This window comes from Scyliorhinus torazame, chromosome 2 (genome assembly GCF_047496885.1).
Source record: "Scyliorhinus torazame isolate Kashiwa2021f chromosome 2, sScyTor2.1, whole genome shotgun sequence".
Lineage (NCBI taxonomy): Eukaryota > Metazoa > Chordata > Chondrichthyes > Carcharhiniformes > Scyliorhinidae > Scyliorhinus > Scyliorhinus torazame.
The window spans coordinates 139,003,573-139,029,116 of record NC_092708.1 but is presented as its reverse complement, the minus strand read 5'-3'; the positions used below and the strand labels follow the sequence as shown (position 1 = coordinate 139,029,116).

At 45.8% G+C, this 25,544-nt stretch overlaps 1 protein-coding gene across 9 annotated transcripts in view; it reads left to right on the top strand.

Moving 5' to 3' along the window:
• nckap1 (NCK-associated protein 1) overlaps positions 1-25,544 on the top strand; it is a 351,428-nt gene that overhangs the window by 186,207 nt on the left and 139,677 nt on the right. For all 9 annotated transcript variants that reach the window (XM_072477663.1, XM_072477668.1, XM_072477677.1 and 6 more), the window contains 2 exons: positions 13,943-14,024; positions 14,163-14,221. In XM_072477663.1, coding sequence (XP_072333764.1) covers positions 13,943-14,024; positions 14,163-14,221 — 141 coding nt within the window. The remainder of the gene's footprint in view (positions 1-13,942; positions 14,025-14,162; positions 14,222-25,544) is intronic.

The following is a 25,544-nucleotide window of genomic DNA, read 5'->3' as shown; positions in this document are numbered from 1 at the left end:
GAAGATCTTATGAGGAAAGGCTGAGGGACTTGAGGCTGTTTTCGTTAGAAGAAGGTTAAGAGGTGACTTAATTGAGGCATACAAGATGATCAGAGGATTGGATAGGGTGGACAGTGAGAGCTGTTTTCCTCGGATGGTGATGTCTAGCACGAGGGGACATAGCTTTAAATTGAGGGGAGGTAGATATAAGAAAGATGTCAGAGGTAGGTTCTTTTCTCAGCGAGTAGTAAGGACGTGGAATGCCCTGCCTGCAACAGTAGTAGACTCGCTAACACTAAGGGCATTCAAATGGTCATTGGATAGACATATGGACGATAAGGGAATAGTGTAGATGGGCTTCAGAGTGGTTTCACAGGTTGGCGCAACATCCAGGGCCGAAGGGCCTGTACTGCGCTGTAATGTTCTCTGTTCCTAATGTATTTTTTCCTCGCAACAGCTGTGCCTCCCGCTTTTATCTTTCCCCCCCCCCCCCAACCTTCCCATTTCATTGTAATTGCTTGCCTCCCTCCCTGCGCGCACATATGCCCCAATTCTGTGCTCATCAACCATCTGTGAGGGCTGTAATGAGATGGAAGAACACAAGTTATCTTTCAACATCTTTTAAGTATCAACACATCTGCCACACAGAGATCAGAAAGACACGTCTGAATAGACAAAGATGAATAACATCACCTGTTTGTGGCATTTTGCTGTAGAACTATAGTAAATATTTAAAATGTGAAGGGATCTTTGAGCAATTATTTTTTTAAATAAAGTTGCATGCTGGGAATTGTACTTGCAATGTAGTTATATAGCCAGTAGATGGAGCATGAAACTTAATTCACCAATTGTACATTGGGCAGGAAAAGGCAGTTTTGTTTTTATTCTTTATCTTGCAAAATACATAAAATAAGAATGTTCTTAGCTTTGCACTTTTGGAACATATAATGTTTGCAGCACAGTTTATAATAATGGTTCACTCTGCCTTGCTGACATGTTTCACATGTAGGTCATTGCTATTAATACGTTTACGGGGGAAATTTCTAATACTCAATGTTGCAGTGATTAAGATATCCTCACTTGGCATCGTCATGTGCCCCTGAAGTTGAACAGACTCCATATTCTTTTATTTTAAAGTATTTAGGTACATGACCAGACACCCAATTTATATTAGGAAACTGGATGAGAAATCCCAACAATTTTTCAATTTGTAAACTGAGGAAAGGATACTTCACCCCCAGGAGTGATTCCACTGACAAATAGGGATTTTTTTGTGTGAAAAGAAAACGTTATTATTAACACAGGATTAACCCCATTAACATCCAAAGGAAAAACAGCTTTTCAATTAACGGTTAAACTGTTGTTAAAAAAAGAAAAAAGATCTTTGAGCTTACTTTTCGAGCTACTTCTAAAATTTCAATTAAGCAAAATCCAACACAGATCAAATGCCTCTTATAAAATAAAGATGACACCTGGTGGCTCACAGATTTATTCACAAAGTCCTTGGAGTGAAGCTTTCAGAAGCCAATCTGAGAAACACAACCTCTTTCCTCAGAACCTAGAGCAGAACTTTAAAATGAAACTAAAAGCAGACACGGGGCAGGGCTGAAAAACAAAAACTAAAAACATAATCAGCCCCTCCCACAAGTGACATCACAGCCTGCCTAGCTGTTAACCCTTAATCACAGCTTTAAGAAACTTATAATTATTTTAATAACATTTACTGCAACAGACATATAATACAATATATGTTTTTTAAAATCCTATATTCATCACAAGAGGAAATAATGGTCTGAATCATCTGAGATCCAGAGCAGTGAAATCTGGATTTGAGTCTGATGCATGTCAGGAACCCGTGGAAGTCTTGATGTTTGCATAGGTGCTGAAATTACCCAGGAAATTTAAACTTCCCATGGGTGATTTGAGCTGCCTGGGACACAATGCAGAAGTCCATTGCACTAATTTCAGTGTCTGAGACTTGAGCTAAATACGTGATCCTTACCATGGAAATGTTAGATGGTTTAAATCTCTGGTGTAACTCCGTAATTAACAGCATAATGTAACCCACCATCCCCTGCGAGATACCCCATTCATTGCCCACCCTCACCAATGTGAGCAGCAGCTCCGCTAACTGGAAGATTTGGTTCTGTGTGAATGGAGTACCTTTGTTCGAAGGTGTCTTTGATAGGTTACAGTCTGACGTCCCTGACCTATATAAGAAATCTATGTACGACGTACGGAAAGCCATCAGGGATGCAAAAAGACAATACCGCATCAAACTCGAGTCCCCGGCCAACCACACGAACCCACGACGACTATGGCAGGGCCTACACAAGATCGCAGGCTATAAAGAAAGGCCAGCTGGAATATCTGGGGCTGGAGCATCCCTACCCGATGATCTGAGCAAGCTCTATGCCCGCTTTGAGCAGTCAGCCAATGTATCAGTGCCACCCATCCCAACAGCCCTGGACATACCCGTACTACAGCCTCAGAGGGAAGAGCTGCATTCTTGAAAGTGAATCCGCGGAAAGCGGCGAGCCCCGATGGAGTCCCTGGGTGAGCCTGCGCAGAGCAGCTGGCGAGTGTATTTGCAGATATCTTTAACACCTCACTCCTCCGTTCTGAGGTCCCCACCTCCTTCAAGAAGACCACCATAATACCAGTATCAAAGAAGAACAAGGTAGCCTGACTCAACGACTACCGACCAGTGGCCCTGACGTCTGAACTCATAAAATGCTTCGGGCGGCTAGTCATGAGAAGAATCACTGCCATCCACCCAGGTGGTCTCGATCCACTGCAGTTTGCCTATCACCGGAACCGGTCCACAGCAGATGCTATCTCACTGGCTCTACAATCAACACTCGAACACCTCGACAACAAGGACACCTATGTAAGACTGCTGTTCATCGACTACAGCTCCGCCTTCAACACCATTTTCCCAACAAGACTAATAACCAAACTCCGCAATCTTGGACTTGACCCCTCCCTGTGCAGCTGGATCCTCGACTTCCTCACCAACAGACCGCAATCTGTCAGGACAGGCAACAGCACCTCCTCCACAATAGTCCTCAACACCGGAGCCCCGCAAGGATGTGTGCTCAGTCCTCTACTGTACTCCCTATACACACATGACTGTGTGGCAAGATTTAAGTCCAACTCAATCTGTAAGTTTGCGGATGATATAACTGTGGTGGGCCGTATCTCAAACAACAACGAATCAGACTACAGGAGGGAGATAAATCACTTGGTTGCATGGTGTACCGAAAACACCCTCTCTCTAAATGTTGGAAAGACCAAGGAACTGATCATCGACTTCAGGAAGTGTAGCACGACACACACTCCCGTCTGCATCAATGGCTCGGAAGTGGAGATGGTCGATAGCTTTAAGTTCCTGGGGGGTCACCATCACCAACAGTCTGTCTTGGTCCACTCACGTGGATTCAACAGTCAAGAAAGCCCAACAACGTCTCTACTTCCTGCAGAAGCGAAAGAAATTTGGCATGTCTGCATCGACTCTTACAAACTTCTACAGATGTGCGATAAAGAGCATCCTATCCAGCTGCATCACAGCCTGGTACGGCAACTGCTCGGTCCAAGATCGCAAGTAACTGCAGAGTGTGGTGAACTCAGCCCAATGCATCACGTAAGCTTGCCACCCGCACATTGATTCTGTCTACATCTCCCGCTGCCTCAAGAAGGCAGACAACATTATCAGAGACCCCTCCCACCTAGGCATTGCCTTCTTCCAGACCCTTCAGGCAGAAGGTACAGAGGTCTGAAGACCCGCACATCCAGACATACGAGCAGCTTCTTCCCCACAGCTACAAGACTCCTCAACGACTCCCCCTTGGACTGATCTGTTCCCTGTAAGAACACTATTCACGACGCCCTATGCTGCTCTTGCTCATGTATTTGCTTTGTTTGGCCCCTTGTTCCGCACTGTAACCAATCAATGTTTGTCAATGTACCATTTGTCAATGTTCTCTGTTGATGATTCTTTTGCCTACTATGTACGTACTGTGTACGTTCCCTCAGCCGCAGAAAAATATTTTTCACTCTACTTCGGTACAGGTGACAATAAATCAAATCAAATCATTGTTGCCTGCAGTGAGCCATTCCTGTATGTTGTATAAAGTCTGCACATGCTTCAATGCTTCAGTTCTTTTATTTTTTGCAAGCCTAGAAAATATTCACCTACACTCATGCTGCATTGTTATTTGTATGGGCAGCATGGTAGCACAGTGGTTAGCACTGTTGCTTCACAGCTCCAGGGGTCCCAGGTTTGATTCTGGCTTGAGTCTGAGAATGTGCAGACTCCGCACAGACAGTGACCCAAGCCGGGAATCAAACCTTGGACCCTGGAACTGTGAAGCAACCGTGATAACCACTGCCACCGTGCCGGCAAAGAGCACCCCACTTCAGCTCACACCTCCTCTCCATCCCTGTAACCCTGCAACCCCACCCAACCCCTTCAGGAGTGAAAAAACGACTTGATATTGTCCTCACAGTCTACCTGTCACAGATGCATTAACCTGTGACTAATGATGGGAATGACGTCCCTACAGTACATGTGGAGTCAAAGTCCCATTTTCACACTGAAGCTATCCTCCATTGTGTTGTGACCCTGCCACTATGGTAAATGGGATAGATTGAGATCAGATCTAGCAGTTCAAAACCTTGCAGCCATGGGGCACTGTGGGCCATCAGCAGCAGCAAAATTGTACTGCACCATGTAACCTCATAGACCGAAATATCTCTCACTCTACCATTATCATCAAACCAAATGGATCTGCATATCCCTCTACCTTTGCCATCAAGTCAAGGCAATGTATGTCAGGAGCTGCACTCTGAAATCCCCACTTTGATCCATACAGGGTTCAAGTACCTCAAACCTATCGGACTGCTGCAAAGGCTGAGCCTCCTCCTCTTCCATCTTCTGGGTCTTCACACAGTCACACCCTCCTGTCCCTGACTGCTGAATAAAACAGAAGACTTTATCTTTAATGGGTGAACCTGCCTTCTAGTACAAAGTGTCCAGGTAACTTTCCTCTCCCTCCCTGATGTGCAGTGTCTACAGCTCAGTGACTCTAACAAAGCTCCTCAAGCTGCAGATACTTACAGATGTGTTTTCCTTGAATCACATCAGCGTTGAGTAGCTCCCACATTCTGCAGTCCCAACACTTCATCTGCCCTGCCATTATTATTCTGAGTTCGTTAATTATTTTTCTTAAGTTATTAATAAACATTGCTCCTCCCAGTAAGCTTCACCACTGATATTAAATCTTACTACAACTCATAAAACCTTACAATTATTGATGAACTGAGTTTTCAAGATAAATGAGCAAAATATTCCGCAATCAGTCACATCGTTTTTTCCTGTGATGTCACATCTTGGTTTCATTTTAAGTTATCACATTTTTAAGACAAGCTAGGCAAGACATAACTGAAACAATGGCTGGGATTTAACGACTATGTTTGTCTCTGGCACAATTACTGTAATGGCGGCTAAATCATAGGAGAGGCCAAAAACGGGTTTTGCACTGGCACAAACTCTGCAGTACCTGCCCAGGAGTGTAGAGGCATGGCAGCAATGAGTTCTCAGAATGGTGTAGCCTGACTAAGAAGACTATTAGATCTGCGTATCTCTGAAGCATAAAGCAATCGTGTTGTCCAACATTCCTGAGACTCGTGCTCGTCAAGCTAATTCACAATCAAGAGTTAGCCTGTAACAATGTCAGCTACCCACAGTCTCAAAGTCAAGGAATGGGATGAGAACTCAGAATACCGAGCATTCAGGATTCCCGGCTCAATGCTTGGTTGCATGGGATCGAGAGACACTGGGCTCACCTCTGTGCTGAACTCCAATGTCTGCTAGTGAGGATCCATTAGCCCCCAAGACGGACATAACCGTCCAGTTGACCCTGCCCATTAGGGATATGTGAGCATATCACCCTCCCTGTCAGAACGCAGTGTTGTAGAACATAAGGAAGAGGAGAACCAGAAGGGAGCCCAAAGGCAACTGATTGGGCAAGGGCATAAGCCAGGGCCAGTCTTGTAAAGGAGGTGACAGGGCACCTGAGCTGAGAGTAAGCTGTCGCTGCTGGGTAAAGGTCTGGGATGGCTGCTTCCAGGTCCGGGAAGACAGTGGGTCAGGGGAGGTTATGATGGTATCCGGCTACGACGCCAACATGACTCACTCTCTCATCCCTCACAAGTAACCGAGTGATATCAGTACGGAGCCATTGGGGCTGGCCGTTCTACTTATTACAGTACTGGAGGAGCACAGACTCCAGCAGCAACATGCAAAGGCACCCAGGGAAAACCTTGCAGCAGGAGACCAGGGGCCGCAAAGTCCCTGTAGGGGTCGCACAGACGCAGAATGAGCTCAAGGGTGTACCGGACCACCGTGTCCTCCGTGGAACTATTGGACAAGATGTGCCGTAGAAGACTCCGCCTCACTGGGGAGACTGTCTGCGGCAACTCTGCCATACCCTTGCTGACTTAGCGCCACGTGGCGGTGGGGGAAGCCCACTCTCTGGCCATAAAGGTCACAACAGCCCTCTATCTTATGCTATGTGGTCGTTCCAGAGCTCCACAGGCCATCTGCGTAGCATATCGCAGACATCTGTCCCTAAGTGCATCTATGACGTCACGGATGCGCTCTATGCTAGAACTTTGGACTTCATTCATTGTGACCTGGGCCAGGCCGGCAAGACGAGGGGGCTACTGGCTTTGGTAACATAGGGTCTGCCACAGGTGCAGGGGACGATCGACTGCACCCATGTCACTCTTTGCGCCCCTTAGCATCAGGTAGTCACCATCATAAACAGGATAAGGTTCCGCTCTCTCAATGTGCAGCTGGTGTGTGACCACCAGATGCGATTCATGCATGTATGTGCATGTTTTCCAGGGAGTGTGCATGATAGTTACGTCCTCAGATAATCGCAGATGTCTGACATTTTCAAGGGTCACTCCATGATACAGGGATGGCTTTTAGGGACAAGGGATATCTCCTGAGATCTTGGCTGATGATGCTAGTGCGGAGGCCAGAGGCCTGGTACAATGAAGCTCAGTGTCACCTGATAGAGCGGTACATTAGCCCCCTAAAGATGCGGTTCTGCTGCTTCAACAGATCCGGTGGGGCCATCCAGTGCAGCCTCCTCAGGATCTCCCACATTGTGGTGACCTGCTGTGCCCTACATATCCTTGTTCTGCAGCTCCTTCCTGGGGAAGACCTCGAGGAGCATCACATATCCTTGCATTAGGAGGATGTTCAGGAGGCAGTTGAGGAAGAGGCCACGGAGGATGGAGGCCAGGTGGGGGTGTGGGTTCTATTCGTTCATAGGATGTGGGTGTTGCTGGCTGGGTCAGCATTTATTGCTCATCCCAGAGGTTTTTTAAGAATCAAGCACATTGCCATGTATCTGGAGTCGCATATGGACCAGACTTTTCCTTCCCTAAAGGGCATTAGTGAACCAGATCACCCAGAGGCTGGTTTAGCACATTGGCCTAAGCAGCTGGCTTGTAATGCAGAACAAGGCCAGCAGCGCGCGCGGGTTCAATTCCCGTACCAGCCTCTCTGAACAGACGCCGGAATGTGGCGACTAGGGGCTTTTCACAGTAACTTCATTGAAGCCTGTTTGTGACAATAAGCGATTATTATTATGGGCAGCACGGTAGCATTGTGGATAGCACAATTGCTTCACAGCTCCAGGGTCCCAGGTTCGATTCCGGCTTGGGTCACTGTCTGTGCGGAGTCTGCACATCCTCCCCGTGTGTGCGTGGGTTTCCTCCGGGTGCTCCGGTTTCCTCCCACAGTCCAAAGATGTGCAGGTTAGGTGGATAGCCATGCTAAATTGCCCTTAGTGTCCAAAATTGCCCTTAGTGTTGGGTGGGGTTACTGGGTTATGGGGATAGGGTGGAGGTGTTGACTTTGGGTAGGGTGCTCTTTCCAAGAGCCGGTGCACTCGATGGGCTGAATGGCCTCCTTCTGCACTGTAAATTCTATGATAATCTATGGGGGACTTCAATATGCAGGTGGACTGGATAAATAATGCTGCCAGTGGACCCAAGGAAAGGGAATTCATTGAATGTTTACAGGAGGGCTTTTTGGAACAGCTTGTGATGGAGCCCACGATGGGCTCCTTCTGCACTGTAAATTCTCTGAGATGGATTTTTAGGACAATTGACAATGGTTTCATGGCCATTTTGTATTTAATTCAAATTGCACCACCTGCCATGGCGGGATTTGAACACTGGTCCTCAGAGCATTACCCTAGGTCTCTGGATTACTAGTCCAGCTAAAATATCGCTATGCCACTGCCTTCCCACCTGTACACATGGATGGGTAGGAGAGCCAGGAACACCCTCTCCTCCCACTTTATGGCTTAGGACCAGCTTGTTGTTCGACAGCCCCCCCCCCCCCTCCTCTCCTCTCCCCACCCACTGGGCTTCGTGACCCCTCTGTGACCAGGGGATAATGGTTGCAGAGATCTTGTTTCAGGGTCCTGGAGCAGGGCAGACTTGAGTGCCTGCTGCCCAGTCATTGCAGGAGGGTGATGACTCGAAGTGAGGGATGGTCTGTGATGCTCCTCAGCTATTGCTTATGTCTGACTCCTGACTGTCTGTTGCCTCATGCCTGAGTGAGGTCATCCCCTACATTCCTTTGTCCCTTTGCTCTAGATGGGGGTGGGATTAGGGGCGAGGGTCTAGGTTCACTAAATCATGTCCGTGTCCTATCACTGCGAATGAAACATTTGCAACACATGAGCCTAACCATCTGGCATGGAGGGCCAGTGAGAACAACTATGTTACGATGGGGAGAAGCACTATGGCATTGGGAGGAGGGTTAAACAATGTGACGCTTTAAGGTGGTGAAGAACAAGAATATTTAATTCGGTAACGTGCAGATTACTACTACTAATGCCAACTACTACTGCCTAACTTCATCCGTGCTGGCGCTGTGCCCCTAAAATTCCATGACTTCTGTACCGGGATGTGCTCCAGCGGATCCCCCTCCCTCTGGATGCTCAAGGGTCCCTGGGCTACTCCATGGGACAGAGGGGCAGTTTGCGTGAGCTCCTGAAACCTCAGTGTCATCTGGCACTGCTGGTCCTGGAGCCCTGCCAATCTTTGAACCATACAGTTGAAGGCCCCAGCCATGGTCCTCGGGAACTGAGTCATACCTTGGAGTTCTTCCGCTTGGACCTGACCTCGAGCCCCAGGCTTTCCACTGTGGATGTCACTCTTGCAGTGTTGGCCTGGTTGCCATGTATCGCTGGCATCATCTCCTGCGTCAGAAGGCTTTCAAACTCCTCCATTTGGCTTTGTAGTCGTAGGAATGTCACTGACAATCCCTCCTGGTATTCATGGATTTGCCTTTGCAACTCCAGCAGCTGGGGGATGAACATGCCCAGAGGTACAGGAGCATAGCTAAGTCCTGAGATCCATCAGGCCTCTAACTGTCCAATCCCTGGGACGTTCCTGCCTCCACCTGCTGTGCATCAGAAGCAGTGTGGTGTTCATCAGATAATGACCCAGAAGCCTGCTGCACATGATGCAAACTGGGACATGACTGACAGTAAAACGACGATGTGTATTTCTCTGCAACGGTGGATGGTCCAGGCGATAGCTGTGACGCTTCATCTGTGTCCTCTAAAATCTCCTGAGGTGGTGTCAAGGGTGGGTGGTGGGACATGCTGGTGGATGGGGCTGGTTCTTCGGATGATGTTCCTGCAAGGGACATGGTATTAGTACTTGGCCGGGTCAAGAGTTTGGATGACGCAGCGCTCCATTAATACTGGTCATCTGGAGAAGGTGCAGTGGCTCCTCATTTTGCTCTCTCACGTCCACCTCGCTCTCCGCGCTGACCCACACCTGCTCCTCTGTGGGTTCCATGGTTCTCTCCTCATACGGAGTCATGATCCTCATTTCAGGCATTCCACCGCCCTTCTCTCAGTTGCGACACTGGTGGGCAAGGTTCTGTCAGAAAACAAATAGCAATAATGTGATCTGGCTGCCTGGCGCGCAGCTGTCGATTACACCTGGCACGTGCGGCACTGCATATAAGCAGGTAGGAGTTCTGAAGAGGAGAGCCAGGGGTTTGAGGAAGTTTGTGGGAAGTTAGGTGCTGGGGCCCTGAGGTGGCAGCATGTGAGATTCAGATGACAATTCCAGGAGTGATAGAAGGGTGGTGTGCAAGAGCAAACAGGCAGCACTTACCCTGGCTGATCAGAGTAGGTAATTCATCTATTTTCTGCATTGCACACCGGTTCTCTTGGTCAGGCTGCTGGCACTGATCAGTGCTGCGACCGTCTCCCAGGCAGGAGTTGTCACCTTGCTCGCGTGCCTCCTGCCAGCCTGAAGGTATATTGTAGCCCACTTCTCCTCCACGGCATCTTGTAGCCCATCTCTCCTCCAGGGTATCTAGAATACTGGTGAGGGTCCCTTTGAATGAGGAGCTGGTTTCCTTGCTGCCATCCTGGCTTGAATGAGAGAAAGTGCTCTGAAACTGTTTAAATGCAACGTCCCCTTCATTAAAGAACTCGGATTGGCCCCGGGACCAACAAATCAAATGCTTTGAGCCTCGGGCGCAGCATGTTTCACATAGGAGAAAAAACTATTTTAAATGTCTGTCCGGATTGCGTCATGGAGATCTCACCGATTATCACACAGAAAATGACACTTCATTCTACCCATTATTTCCCACTGCATTTGTGTGATTGTTTTGTGGAGCCCCAAGTTATGTCTCTTGTGCAGAGCAGGTTGCTCTTTTTTTTATTGTGCTATGATCCAGTGCACTCCAGTGCTTATGTAGCAGTCAGCAAAATTATAGTGTACTTTTATCATCTTGCACAAAAGCAGTCCCATGAGAAAGATAATTAACTTTCCATAGGTTCCATCGTCGTTTTACTGACAACTGTCAATCATGTCCCAGTTGGCACCGTATGCAAGACTATTATACTGAGCAATTCTTGCACATTTACTATTCACATATTATCTATATTTAACTGTAACATGTAACAATTGTCTTGGCATTGTGACTGGAACCGGGATTCTGCTTGGTCTGCAACTGTCTTTTTTCACTTGTAATTTTATTTCACTGTAATATATCCCAAAGGAAAATGCACAATGTTAAAGATAAATTACATGCCTAGTGGATCATCATCTTGTGCTTTGCATCCTTCACCCCCATTCATCCATCCCCTAAGACGTGCTGTGGTATATTTTAGTTAGATTTGTGGAAAGCTATTAATTTCAAGTCAAAACAGATTAGCATCATGGTTCAGGTCCCAATGCTTTATGACTCTATAGTAAGAGGTAAGATCTGATGTGTCAAGATTACATTTTAATGTGCATGTTTAGCATGTAGTATCCCACAATTTCATCAAGCTTGGGCTGTGTGTATGAAAGATACTTATCAATAAAAGCAAATTATTGCGGGTGCTGGAATCTGAAACTAGAGAAAATGCTGGAAAATCTCAGCAGGTCTGGCCGCATCAGTAGGGAGAGAAAAGAGCTAACGTTTCGAGTTCAGATGACCCTTTGTCAAAGCTAAAAGACAGAAAGTGGGAAATATTTATACTGTGGAGTGAGAGAATGAAAGATGAATCATAGCCACAGAAACAAAGGGAACATGGTGCTAATAGCCACAGAAACCAAGGGAAAGAGTGCTAATTGCAGACCCCAGAGAGAACAAAATGTGTGAAAGGCCAAACAGCAGAGAAACTAACATCAGAGGGTAAACTGAAGATGTGGGGGGAGGGGAAGGGGAAGCAAAGGGGAGAAAAGGTAAGGAAAGGGGTATAAGGTGTGGGGGGGGGGGGGGTTAAATATAGATAAAGAAAGACGAGAAAGAAAGAAATGGTAAAAGACAGTTAAAATGCAATGGGATAAAAACAAATGGGTCAAAGTGAAGGGAGAGTTAATCATCTGAAGTTGTTGAATTTGATGTTGAGACCGAACTGGAAGATGAGATGTTGTTCCTCCAGTTTGCGTTGAGCTTCACTGGAACATTGCAGCAAGCCAAGGACAGACATGTGGGCATGGGAGCAGGGCCTTATGTTAAACTGGCAAGCAACGGGAAGGTCAGGGTCCTGAATGTGCACAGACCGAAGGTGCTTGGCAAAGTGATCACCCGGACTGCGTTTGGTCTCTCATATAGAGGAGACCACATTGGGAGCAGTGAATGCAATAGACCAAATTGGAAGAGATGCAAATGAAACGCTGCTTAACCTGGAATGAGTGTTTTGGGCCTGGGATGTTAAGCATGGAAGAGGTAAAGGGGCAGGTGTTACAACTTCTGCGATCACTTAGGTGAAAAGTATTTTACTTTACAAGATGTTGTAGTAAGATTATTACCACCATTATACTTCAACATTTTAACTTAACACTGTGCAAAAATGCTTCCATTAAAAATAAATAATTTTGTAGAAGTCCTCACTTTCAACACGCCTGCTTGAAGAGCACACCAAAATTTCAGTTGAAACTGCTTATGATTTTCTAATCATTAATTTAGATCACAAAAGTCATAGACATTTTGTGTGGCTGCCTTCTGGTAGTTCAGATTTTTGAAATCTCTGATAGATCTCTGTACACTCCCCTGTCAGCATCAACGGGGCCAAGGTGGAGATGGTTAGCAGTTTCAAATTCCTAGAGGTACACATCCCCAATGTGTACGTTGATGCTACCACCAAGAAAGCACAACAGTGCCTATACTTCCTCAGGAAACTAAGGAAATTCAGCATGTCCACATTAACTCTTACCAACTTTTGCAGATGCACCATAGAAAACATGCACCATAGAAAGCATCCTATCTGGCTACATCACAGCCTGGTATGGCAACTGCTCGGCCCAAGACCGCAAGAAACTTCAGAGAGTCGTGAACGCAGCCCAGTCCATCACACACACCTGCCTCCCATCCATTGACTCCATGTACACCTCCCGCTGCCTGGGGAAAGCGGGCAGCATAATCAAAGACCCCTCCCACCCGGCTTACTCACTCTTCCAACTTCTTTCATCGGGCAGGAGATACAAAAGTCTGAGAACACGTACAAATAGAGTCAAAAACAGCTTCTTCCTCATTGTTACCAGACTCCTAACCGACCCTCTAATAGACTGACCTTATTAACCCTACACCCCTGTATGCTTCACCCGATGCCGGTGTTATGTAGTTACATTGTGTACCGTATGTTGCCCTATTATGTATTTTATTTTATTTTCATGTATTTAATGATCCGTTGAGCTGCTCGCAGAAAATACTTCTCACTGTATCTCGGTACACGTGACAATAAATAAAATCCAATCCAATCCAGAAGGTTTACAGTGGAGCATGAGTCCCACATGCAGGCCGATGTCACATGTGAAAAACAAAATGCTGTTTTCCTTGGCTATTTACCATATCACGCTTAAGTGGTAGCATCCAACCGATTTGAATGAAGTAAGAGTTTCTTTTAAATAAGTTAATCTTGTATACCAGGCTTGTCCAACCTGTTCACTCTGGAGATCACATTTCCACTTTATTCTCACTCCAGGGGCCGATGAGTAAATTTCAGAAAAATAAACTGAAATTCAGCAAAAGATTGAGAGATTAAGAAACAATTGCTGAACAAAAGTAATGTCATAGCATGTGAATTGCTAAATTGGAAAAGAGTACTCAATAAAAATTACCACAGTGTGAGTGGATCAGTGTGTTACCAGAGTGTGAGTGGGTCAGTGTGCGTGTTTGGGTGTCCATCTCACTTCCAGGTTCAGGTTGCTCACTCACCCACCTTCACACATGCACACACACTTACTGGGGTCCATACTCGCTGACAGTGACATAAAGGATCTTCTCAGGCCACAGTGCGGCCCACAGGCTGCCAGTTGGACAAACCTGTTGTATGCAATTACCTTCACTTCTACCTTGAAGTAAATAGTTATGTTTTAGCAATACTGAATAGTTTCATGCAATCTTTTTCTCTAGAATCTTTCCGTGTGTCCAGAAGATGAATCCATCATTATGTCTTCCTTTGTGAACACTATGACTTCCTTGAGCGTCAAGCAAGGTGAACCGATCATTCCTTTTGATTCCTAACATACTTAAATATTTTGTCTGCTTTGAGTAAATGTAAAATAAGTTTAAACTTCATAATTAAATGCAATTTTTCTTGTTCAAGTCAAAACATTCTTTTTGCACAATGTAGTTGAAGATGGAGAAGTATTTGATTTCCGAGGAATGAGACTGGACTGGTTCAGGCTGCAGGTAAGAACAGAGTGATCTTACTCATTGGCAACGTTGAAACATTAATATGTGCTCAGGTGAAAGCTGTAGAACTAATAAAATGTTTGTCGGGAAAATCTTATTGCTTCTTTTCCATTTCCCTCTCCTGAATTAGAAACCATTATTATTGATATGAACTATCTGTTACAGTTGAACAAAAAATATAATTTGACTAACTGGGAGAAATTCATTCGTACCTATTAATGTATTTTTAGGAACTTGAAGTTTCTCTTGAAATATTCCATCTGTTTAAGCATCTGTGAAGCCCATGATATTTCATGGCAAATTAAGTGATTTGAACTGTTTTGCAGTCCAAATTTTTAAGTAGATTTTTTTCCTCTCTCAGAAGAATTCCTGTCTGTTAATGGATAGGTGCAGCCCCTTGAGTATTGTGGGCCGTGATACTTAAATGTTATGTAATTGATTGGAGCAGGCTCAATGGACCAGCTGGTCTTTTTCTGTCTACTGTTTTTCTATATTTGCATGCACAATGAGGTGACTGCTAAAAATGCAGCAATGGAGAATTATTAGAATGATGCACTATTAGCTCTAAGAAATGATACATTTACTGTCACCTTTTTAGTGAGTAAATGATTTAAACAAGGATTTATAAATTCCATCTGTGGTACAACCAATCATATAAACTGATTTATTCGCAAAACACAATACATGCAATGAAATCACAAACCATCACAGTTCATGTTCGATTTATGTAAGGCCCCTTTGGCGACTGCTTCCACCTACCCTTCAGGTAGTGTATTCCAGATCCTAACTTCAGATCCACGTCTAAAAAAGTTTTTCCTCACGACGTTGTTGCTTTTTTTGTCACTCAGCTTAAATCCGTGTATTTTATGTTGTGTTATGCTTCTTCATGTAGCATAAGCTGCTTCCTTGATGTATACTCTGACAAAGGAAGGTTCAGACTTGGAGATAGGTTTAACACATTTATTGAACAGTTAACAATTCTCCTACTTGAGTTTGACTCTCCTGCTAATCTTGCTGTAGTAACTCAGTCCCGTAACAGCCTCCCCGAACAGGCGCCGGAATGTGGCGACTAGGGGTTTTTCACAGTAACTTCATTGAAGCCTACTTGTGACAGTAAGCAATTTTAATTTCATTTAATTTTCATTCTAACTAACCAGTCTGCTCTAAGCCATGCGGTGGGTGTGATGCTTCTGATCTCCCCCTGTCATTCTCTCTGAGTGTCGCCTGTGGAAAGAGAAAGCGCATATGTGTGCCCTGCCCTTTTATATGGGTTGCCCCCTTGTGGTAGTTTCACCTCTGGGTATCTTGACTGCCCATTGGTCATGTCCTATTCTATGTGTTCATTAGCTGTATGTCTGCATGTCATGATGTCTTTGGTGCTCCCTCTAGTTTTTACTTAGTCTTCGTGTATTTGCAGTAACCCCTTGTGTATTTACAGTGATGCATATCACCACATCCCCCCTTTTTTCGTGTTACATATTTTCTGTACAGTGTTAAAGAAAATTGAACAAAATAGGTAGATAAGTGATGACATGTACAAATCATGATGACAGTGATGATTACACAATAACCAAATAATATTTACGAGTCCAAAGTTCATGAATTTATATGGTCGAGTGGCTTTCTCGTTTCATTGTTGAAGCAGTGATGTTGATGTTGTCATTGCTTTGTGAACGCCGTCAGTGTCTCTGTGCTTAAAGAACCAAGAAGTCATCAGAAGGTGTGCAAATGGTCAAATCACTTTGTTGTCTGATTTGGACTCTTTTTTTTCGATGCTTGTGGTAGCGATGCAATATGTAATCTGTGTCAGCCGGCCTGGACTGTTTCTTGTGATTGCGATATCGATGCAGTATGTCAGCTGCCTTGAAAGCTGGTTTGCTTGTTTGTCGTGGAGCAAACACATCTGCCTTGAATTGGTGAGATTTGCTGTCATGCCATGGTATGGTTGTACTCTTGCCAGTGTTAGGAGCTGTGCTGTTACATTGGCCTGCATTTGCAGAGTTGTACCATGTCGTACCAGTCGTTGTTTCAGTGTTGTTGTTTTTGTCGTGCTTGTTGTTTGGTGACTTTGATGCCTTTGCTATGCTTCTTGTTGTTTTTGTTGTTTTCGTAGGTTTTGTTGTTGTGTTTGTTGCGCTCAATGACCACACCAAGTGGAGAATTCAAGTCCTTCACAAAGTTACTTGTGTCAGTGTCCTTTGTGGCAGCTGCTGTTTCATTGAGTGTGCCGTCTCTGATTCCTCGGCGCTCCCCGTCTGGAGTCATATCCCGTTCACTAGAATCATCTTTGGCTTGTTGATGCTCCCCGTCTGGGGTCCTTTCTGGTTCACTTGAATCAGCTTTAGTTTCTTGACATTCCCCGTCCGGAGTTATTTCAGGATCACTTGAATCATCTGAGGTGTCACTTGAATCATCTGAGGTGTCTTGATGCTCCCTGTCCAGAGTCAAAACGTTGAGGAATGCATTTTCTTATGGAGAGGCTCGAGTGGATGAGGTTTGAATTAACGTGGTGTCACTGGAGTCACTAGTAGCCGCACTTGGATTGTCGAGTGCCTCTGTACATACTAGCTGAGGTCTGTCAGTCTCGCTGGGAATTGTGAAGCCATTGTCACTCGTCGCACATACAGTGGGTAGACCTTCAGTGTCTTTGTGTCAGTTAGATGAGCTGGGTAGACTGTCAGAGTCTTCTTCTGGTGGCTCAAATAATCCGGGTAGACTGTCATAGTCTTTTTGTTATTCACGTGAGCGTGGTAGACTGTCATAGTCGTCTTGCTGTGCACTTGAGCGTGGCAGACTTGCATCGTCTGCTGCTGGTTGCTCAGATAAGGTTGCTAGACCTTCATGGTCTTGTTCATGCAAGGACTGTGCTCTGGAGTCTTGCATTGCTTCCATCGTGGAGTCTGTCTACGAGCTCGCTCTGGAGGCTTGTACCGCTCTCTCTGTGGAGTCTGGCATCGTTCCCTGTGTTGAGTCATGCAGTGTTCTCGCTGTGGAGTCTGTCACATTCATAGATAGACCATTCATAGAATTTACAGTGCAGAAGGAGGCCATTCGGCCCATCGAGTCTGCACCGGCTCTTGGAAAGAGCACCCTACCCAAGGTCAACACTGCCACCCTATCCCCATAACCCAGCAACCCCATCCAACACTAAGGGCAATTTATCATGGCCAATCCACCTAACCTGCACATCTTTGGACTGTGGGAGGAAACCGGAGCACCCGGAGGAAACCCACGCACACACGGGGAGGATGTGCAGACTCCGCACAGACAGTGACCCAAGCTGGAATCGAACCTGGGACCCTGGAGCTGTGAAGCAATTGTGCTATCCACAAGGCTATCGTGCTGCCATCTTTCTGTGTGGAGTCGGGGACGCCTCGTGGTGCGTGGACCACTCTCTGTGTGGAGTTGGGGACTCTTTGTGGTGCGTGGAGCACTGTTCGTGGTGCGTGGACCACTGGTTTGGCATCAGGCTGCTCTCTGTGGGCTTGGACCTCTCTCTGTCTCTTGGCGTCAGGCGGCAGCAGAATCCTGTACTTCTGGATTAGAATGTCGCCTGTGCTGGGCTGAGGATCCTCAAATCCGAAGAACTCGTCCATGTCTGTGTCGGATTCTTCACTGTACAACACATCCCGTTGCGGTTCGGATCTGGTACTGAGGTCGCCACGTCCAATGATGAAATCATCTTCTGAGTCGTAGTCTTCAAGGACCATATCATCACTTTCTGTGTCGGAGCTGTCATTGTACTCGTGATGTCCAAAGAAGAAATCAACGTCTGAGTCGTAGTCTTCAAGGACTAAATCATCTCTTAGGGCGGTGCTAACTGCTTGTTGCAGGGCTCTGCAGAGGTTACTTTCAGCTACTGGTCGAAGTTCAGGCATTGTGCTGTCGTTCCAGGTGAAAGAATTGTGTTTTCCGGCGGTAAAAAACTTTTCCACTATTTTGGGACATTTTCCCTTTAAGTGGGTGTGGTCCGCGGCCTTTGACGTCATGACGCTGGTGATGTAGAGCGTAGGAATGGATTGCGCATACGCAGATCGCTTTTCCTTTACTGTGCACTCTTTGCGCAAATGCGCATGCGCGGCTTCTCGTGCAAATGGACCTTCCTTTTCTGTGCGCACTTTGCGCAACTGCACATGCGCGGCTTCTCGTGCATGCACAAAACACTGTTTTGCCGGTTCTCATCTTCTGGGGAACTGCGCATGTGCGGCTCCTTTCTCAAGATGGCTGCCAATCAAAACTGACGTTTTCTGCATTTGCAGGCCTACCTTTGCCTCGTGGTGACTATTGGCGCCAGGTTTACCGATTTCTTCTGTTCTGTTCACCTCGCAGTATTCTTCAAACTTGTCCAGGACTGTCTGGAAGTCTCTCTTGTCTTGCTCTTTTGAGTATGATGAAATGAAAATCGCTTATTGTCACAAGTAGGCTTCAATGAAGTTACTGTGAAAAGCCCCTAGTCGCCACATTCCGGCGCCTGTTAAGGAAGGCTGGTACAGGAATTGAACCGTGCTGCTGGTCTGCTTGGTCTGCTTTAAAAGCCAGTGATTTAACCTAGTGTACTTGCACCCGCAATGGTGAGCAGAAGCTTTATTTTCTCTGCATCCGCCATGCCATCTAGGTCGGATTCTACCACGTAGATCTCAAATCTCTGTTTGAATGCACGCCAGTTGGCACTGAGATTGCCGTGGTACCTGAGCTGCTGTGGAACCGGAATCTCAAACATCTTGCCTGGGTGTGGTTGCTGGTAGTCACGGACATGTTGAGTTGAACGATAGAGATTCAACAGGGCACTATTGGTACCATGTTGTGTTATGCTTCTTCATGTAGCATAAGCTGCTTCCTTGATGTATGCTCTGACAAAGGAAGGTTCAGACTTGGAGATAGGTTTATCTCCATTTATTGAACAATAAATCACATTTATTCAACAATTAACAATTCTCCGACTTGAGTTCTACTCTCCTGCTAATCTTGATATAGTAACTCAGTCTAACTAACCACTCTGCTCTAAGCCATGCGGTGGGTGTGATGCTTCTGATCTGCCCCTGTCATTCTCTCTGAATGCCACCTGTGGAAAGAGAAAGAGCATGTGTGCCCTGTCCTTTTATATGGGTTGCCCCCTTGTGGTAGTGTCACCTCTGGGTATCTTGACTGCCCATTGGTCATGTCCTATTCTATGTGTTCATTAGCTGTATGTCTGCATGTCATGATGTCTCTGGTGCTCCCTCTAGTGTTTACTTAGTCTTAGTGTATTTGCATTAACCAGTTGTGTATTTACAGTGATGTATATCACGACATTTTGCTTCTAGATCCTTCTGCCAACAGGGATACTCCCTATCTATACTCTCCAGACCAGACCATTTGTAAAGTTGAACACCTCTATTAGACTTAATCTTTCCTTTTCAGAAGAACTGTCCCAGCTTCTCCAATTTATTGACTTAGCTGAAGTTCGTTAGCCCTGGAACCATTCTCATAATTGTTATACTCAGGGCAGCATGGTGGCGCAGTGGGTTAGCCTTGCTGCCTCACGGCGCCGAGGTCCCAGGTTCGATCCTGGCTCTGGGTCACTGTCCCTGTGGAGTTTGCACATTCTCCCCCTGTTTGCGTGGGTTTCGCCCCCACAATCCAAAGAGTGCAGGCTAGGTGGATTGGCCGCGCTACATTGCCCCTTAATTGGAAAAAATGAATTGGATACTCCAAATTTATCATTAAAAAAATAATTTACACTCTCATGTCTTCACATCCTTCCTGAAGTGTGGCGTCCAAGACTGGACTCGTTGTTCAGTTGAGGCTGAACTAATAATTTATACAGTTTTATTGTAACTTCCTTGTTTTTGTACTCGTCCTCGTTCATTTAAAAAAAAAAATCGTTATTGAATGTTTTTTCTACTTCTCCTGCCACCGTCAATTACTTTAAGCACATATACACTCCCCTGTGCATTTGCACCCACTTTCGAATTGTACCTCTTTGTTCTTCCCACCAAAGTCAATCACTTCACACCTCTTTGCATTAAATTTCAGTTGTCACCTGTCTGTCCTTCCACCATTTCAAATGTGTCCTCTTGAAATTTAACGCAATCGTCTTTTTGGAGGCCCATTTAGCGCAGTTGGCTAGATAGCTGGTTCGTGATGCAGAGGGTGGCCAGCAGCTCGGGTTCATTTCCATACCTGCTGAGATTATTCATGGAGGCCCACCTTATCAACCTTTCCCCTCGCCTGAGGTGTGGTCATCCTTGGGTTAAACCACCACCAGTCAGCTTTTGCCCCGAAGAGGAAAAGCAACTGATGGTCATCTAGGACGATGGCGACTTTATCTTGCCGCAATTCACAACATTTCTAAGCTTTGTTTCATACGCAGAATTTGAAATTACCTCCTGGCTCCACACCTCTGCCAAGTTAGTTTCAACCCTTCCCAAAAGTACTAGCAAATCACTTGCCAAGGCAATTGCTCTTGACTCTGTTCAGATATCACCCATCCAGCCGTTACAGATCCCATCACCCCCAGACTGGTCCCAACAGCGCATAAACCAAAAAACCTCCTTCCTACAACATCTCCCCAACCAAACCTTTATTTACTCTATTGTATTTATTTACTCACTTGCACATATTGCTGGGAGTAATTGAAGAGTACGATCTGAGGTCCTGCTTGCTAGTTTCTTTTCTACCTCCCTAAAATCTACCTGCAGGATCTCATCCCTTTTTGCAGGTACTGGTATGGACCGCGATGGCTGCCTGAACTCCCACCGAGTGTTCTGCAGCTGTTCATGGCAACTGGAAGGCAGCATATTACCTGGCTTCCCATCTGCAGCCACAAAAATCCTTGTCTGTTCTCCGATCTATGGAATTCCGGATCACTATTGTTTTTCCAATATTCCTCAGCCTGTCTGTAAAGCTGAGCTAGCCATGGCACGTAGATGAGGCTCTGGCTGCACAACACCAGGGAATCATCACTATCTCGAGCATTCAGAAGATGACACTGTTGGAGAGTGAGATTGTTAGGAAAACAAAGGTAGTTTTAACGGATTTATCTTTGTACTTCTGAAGCTTTATAAAGCATTAGTTAGGCCCCATTTTGAATACTGTGAGCAATTTTGGGCCCCACACCTCAGGAAGGACATACTGGCACTGGAGCGGGTCCAGCGGAGATTCACATGGATGATCCCAGGAATGGTAGGCCTAACATACGATGAACGTCTGAGGATCCTGGGATTATATTCATTGGAGTTTAGGGGGTTGAGGGGAGATCTAATAGAAACTTACAAGATAATGAATGGCTTGGATAGGGTGGACGTAGGGAAGTTGTTTCCATTAGCAGGGGAGACTAGGACCCGGGGGCACAGCCTTAGAATAAAAGGGAGTCACTTTAGAACAGAGATGAGGAGAAATATCTTCAGCCAGAGAGTGGTGGGTCTGTGGAATTTACTGCCACAGAGGGCGGTGGAGACCGGGACGTTGAGTGTCTTTAAGACAGAAGTTGATAAATTCTTGATTTCTCGAGGAATTAAGGGATATGGAGAGAGAGCGGGTAAATGGAGTTGAAATCAGCCATGATTGAATGGTGGAGTGGACTCGATGGGCCGAATGGCCTTACTTCCGCTCCTATGTCTTATGGTCTTATATTTCTATTGGTAGACATTAGAAATAAGGTTTAGTTTTAAGTAAGTAATATTTCAGTGCCTGGAAGGGTAAAACCTCTCGTTAGATTCATGCTGGACAAAGGTGTTTGTATGTGTGGGGATTGGTTTCAATTCCAGCTGTGATTCTATTGTGCCAAGAGAGGGCTACGGCGTGACGAGCAAATAAACCAGTAGTGGTTGCTTTTAAGTAGGGAAGGTTTTAAGTTTAGTTTAGCTAATTTGATTGCAGTTGGAGATCGGTAGTGAGAAGGGAGCTATCCCAGCTCTGCTAGAAGCAGTTGGTTAAGGCTAAAGCGGGAACATGTCTCTCAGCCTTGCTAGAAGAAAAGCCATTTTACAGAATAATGACTAAGAGAACAGATGCCAAAAATCTAATGTCTATATCGCATTAAGTAAACTAGACAAATGTAGAGAAGTTCCCAAGAAGTCTGGAGGTAACTAAACCGAGGGAAACTAGGAGCCAGAACAGATTTCTGTTAAGTAAAGTCTCATTTGGTGGACCTGAAGTTGGAGGTGGGGAGGTGCAGCGTATGGGTTGGAGGCTGGACGTGCGGCTTTTATCGGATCTCGTACAAGTCTCACATGGATAGGGAGACCATGAGTGAATGTCAGGAAGTGGTGGACAAGATTCTGGACGTAGATAGGGAGCATGCGTACTGTTCCAATGGCAGAGCTTCAGGTACGGAGGAAGAAACTGCAAATGCAGTTTGACCTACTATCCACGGGGTCGGGTGGTGCGCCAGCTGAGGCGCCTAAAGGGGGCGGTAGAGATTATGGGGAGAAGGCGAGTCGCCTGTTCAATCATCAGTTACGTCTCCGCAGGAGACTTACAGGGAGATTGGGGGTGGGGGGAGCTGAGGGGGCTGGTTTCTGACCTGGAAAATGTAAATTATATGTTTTGGTCCTTTTATGGTGGACTCTTAAGTCTGAGCCACCAGAGGATGAGCAGGGGATATGGAATTCCTGGAGGAATTGGAGTTTCTTTGGAGGGGAGGAGCTGCGGGAAGAATTGGAGGTGCCAATGTGATTGTAGGAGGTCCGCAAGGCCTTGGAAAAGATGCAGATGGGGTAAGCACTGGGGCTGGATGGGTTCCTGGTAAAAATGTCTAAAAAGTTTGCGGATCAGCTGGCCCCATTGGTACTGGGAGGTTGAATCACTCATTGGCATGGGGTGTCTCCTGGAAATGCTGGGGCAGACGTCTATCTCCCTCTTGAAGAAGGACAAGGACTCCACAGAGTGTGGATCATACCGTACAGTTTCTTGGTTCAGACATTTGGCCAAGGTCTTGGCATTGACATTGGAATCTTGCCATCCGGAGGTAGTGGGGGAAGATCAGACAGGAATTGTGAAGGGTTGAAAGTTGTCCGCGAATGTGAGGTCATAGTCAAAGAGTCATAGATGTTTACAGCATGGAAACAGGCCCTTTGGCCCAGCTTGTCCATGCCACCCAGTTTCTATCACACAGCTACTCCCACTTGCCTGCATTTGGCCCATATCCCCCTATACCCACCCTGCCCATGTAACTGTCTAATGTTATGGACCAGGGTTTAGAGAACCCCAAAGTGCATCATGGAGTTCTCCTGACCCACAACTTTTAATAGATTGTGGTATGGGGAGCACACAGCCCACTCTACAGGTGTGGTACAGCAGAAATGGAAAAGTATTTTTAAAAAGCAAAACAATGTTTATTCTATGAACTCAAGTTAACCTTTTCAAAACATACAGTGAACATCTTAGCAACCATTAATTCAAATACAACCCCCAAAGAATACAATACTAAGTAAACCGTTAAGCTTTCCTTTTAACATCCATAAGACTTAAAACACGTTTCAACAGAAGCACATCAGGTTTATATTCACTACTGAGAACATGTATAATTCTGAATTCGCCAAATGATCAAGAGATAGTTTTTTGATGGCAGAGAGAACAGCAGTACACCTGCTTGGTCTGGCTTCAGCTCCAACACTGAAAACGAAACTAAAACACACCCTGCAGCCTGCTCAAAAACGAAAGTAAAAAGCTGACAGACAGCCCAGCTCCACCCACACTCTGACATCACTGCAGTAGTAAACACCCATTTCTTAAAGGTACTCTCACTACGGATATTTATATACACACCCATTTATAACCACCCATTTCTTAAAGGTACTCTCACATGACACCTCCCCCCCCCGCCCCCCCCCCCCCCAAAGAAAACAAACCCCATCAACTTCAAGATGGTTTCATAAGAACTAGGAGCAGGAGTAGGCCATCTGGCCCTTCGAGCCTGCTCCGCCATTCGATGAGATCATAGCTGATCTTTTGTGGACTCAGCTCCACTTTCCGGCCCAAACACCATAAACCTTAATCCTTTTATTCTTCAAAAAATGATCTATCTTTATCTTAAAAACATTTAATCAAGGAGCCTCTACTGCTTCACTGGCAAGGAATTCCATAGATTCACAACCCTTTGGGTGAAGAAGTTCCTCCTAAACTCAGTCCTAAATCTACTTCCCCTTATTTTGAGGCTTTGCCCCCTAGTTCTGCTTTCACCCACCAGTGGAAACAACCTGCCCGCATCTATCCTATCTATTCCCTTCATAATTTTATATGTTTCAATAAGATCCCCCCTCATCCTTCTAAATTCCAACGAGTACTGTCCCAGTCTACTCAGCCTCTACTCGTAATCCAACCCCTTCAGCTCTGGGATTAACCTAGTGAATCTCCTCTCCACGCCCTCCAGTGCCAGTACGTCCTTTCTCAAGTAAGAAGACCAAAACTGAACACAATACTCCAGGTGTGGCCTCACTAACACCTTATACAATTGCAGCATAACCTCCCTAGTCTTAAACTCCATCCCAATAGCAATGAAGGACAAAATTCCATTTTCCTTCTTAATCACCTGTTGCAACTTTTTGCGACTCATGCACTAGCACATCCAGGTCTCTCTGCACAGCAGCATGTTTTAATATTTTATCGTTTAAATAATAATCCCTTTTGCTGTTCTTCCTACCAAAATGGATAACCTTACATTTGTCAACATTGTATTCCATCTGCCAGACCCTAGCCCATTCACTTAGCCTATCCAAATCCCTCTGCAGACTTCCAGTATCCTCTGCACTTTTTGCTCTACCACTCATCTTGTCGTCTGCAAGCTTGGGACACATTGCCGTTGGTCCCCAACTCCAAATCATCTATGTAAATTGTGAACAATTGTGGGCCCAACACTGATCCCTGAGGGACACCACTAGCTACTGATTGCCAACCAGAGAAACACCCATTAATCCCCACTCTTTGCTTTCTATTAATTAACCAATCCTCTATCCATGCTACTACTTTCCCCTTAATGCCATGCATCTTTAACTTATGCAGAGACCTTTTGTGTGGCAACTTGTCAAAGGCTTTCTGGAAATCCAGATATACCACATCCATTGGCTCGCCGTTATCTACCGCACTGGCAATGTCGTCCACTAAATTAGTTAGGCACGACCTGCCCTTTATGAACCCATGCTGCGTCTGCCCAATGGGACAATTTCCATCCAGATGCCTCGCTATTTCTTCCTTGATGATAGATTCCAGCATCTTCCCTACTACCGAAGTTAAGCTCACTGGCCTATAATTACCTGCTTTCTGCCTACCTCCTTTTTTAAACATAGGTGTCACGTTTGCTAATTTCCAATTCGCTGGGACCACCCCAGAGTCTAGTGAA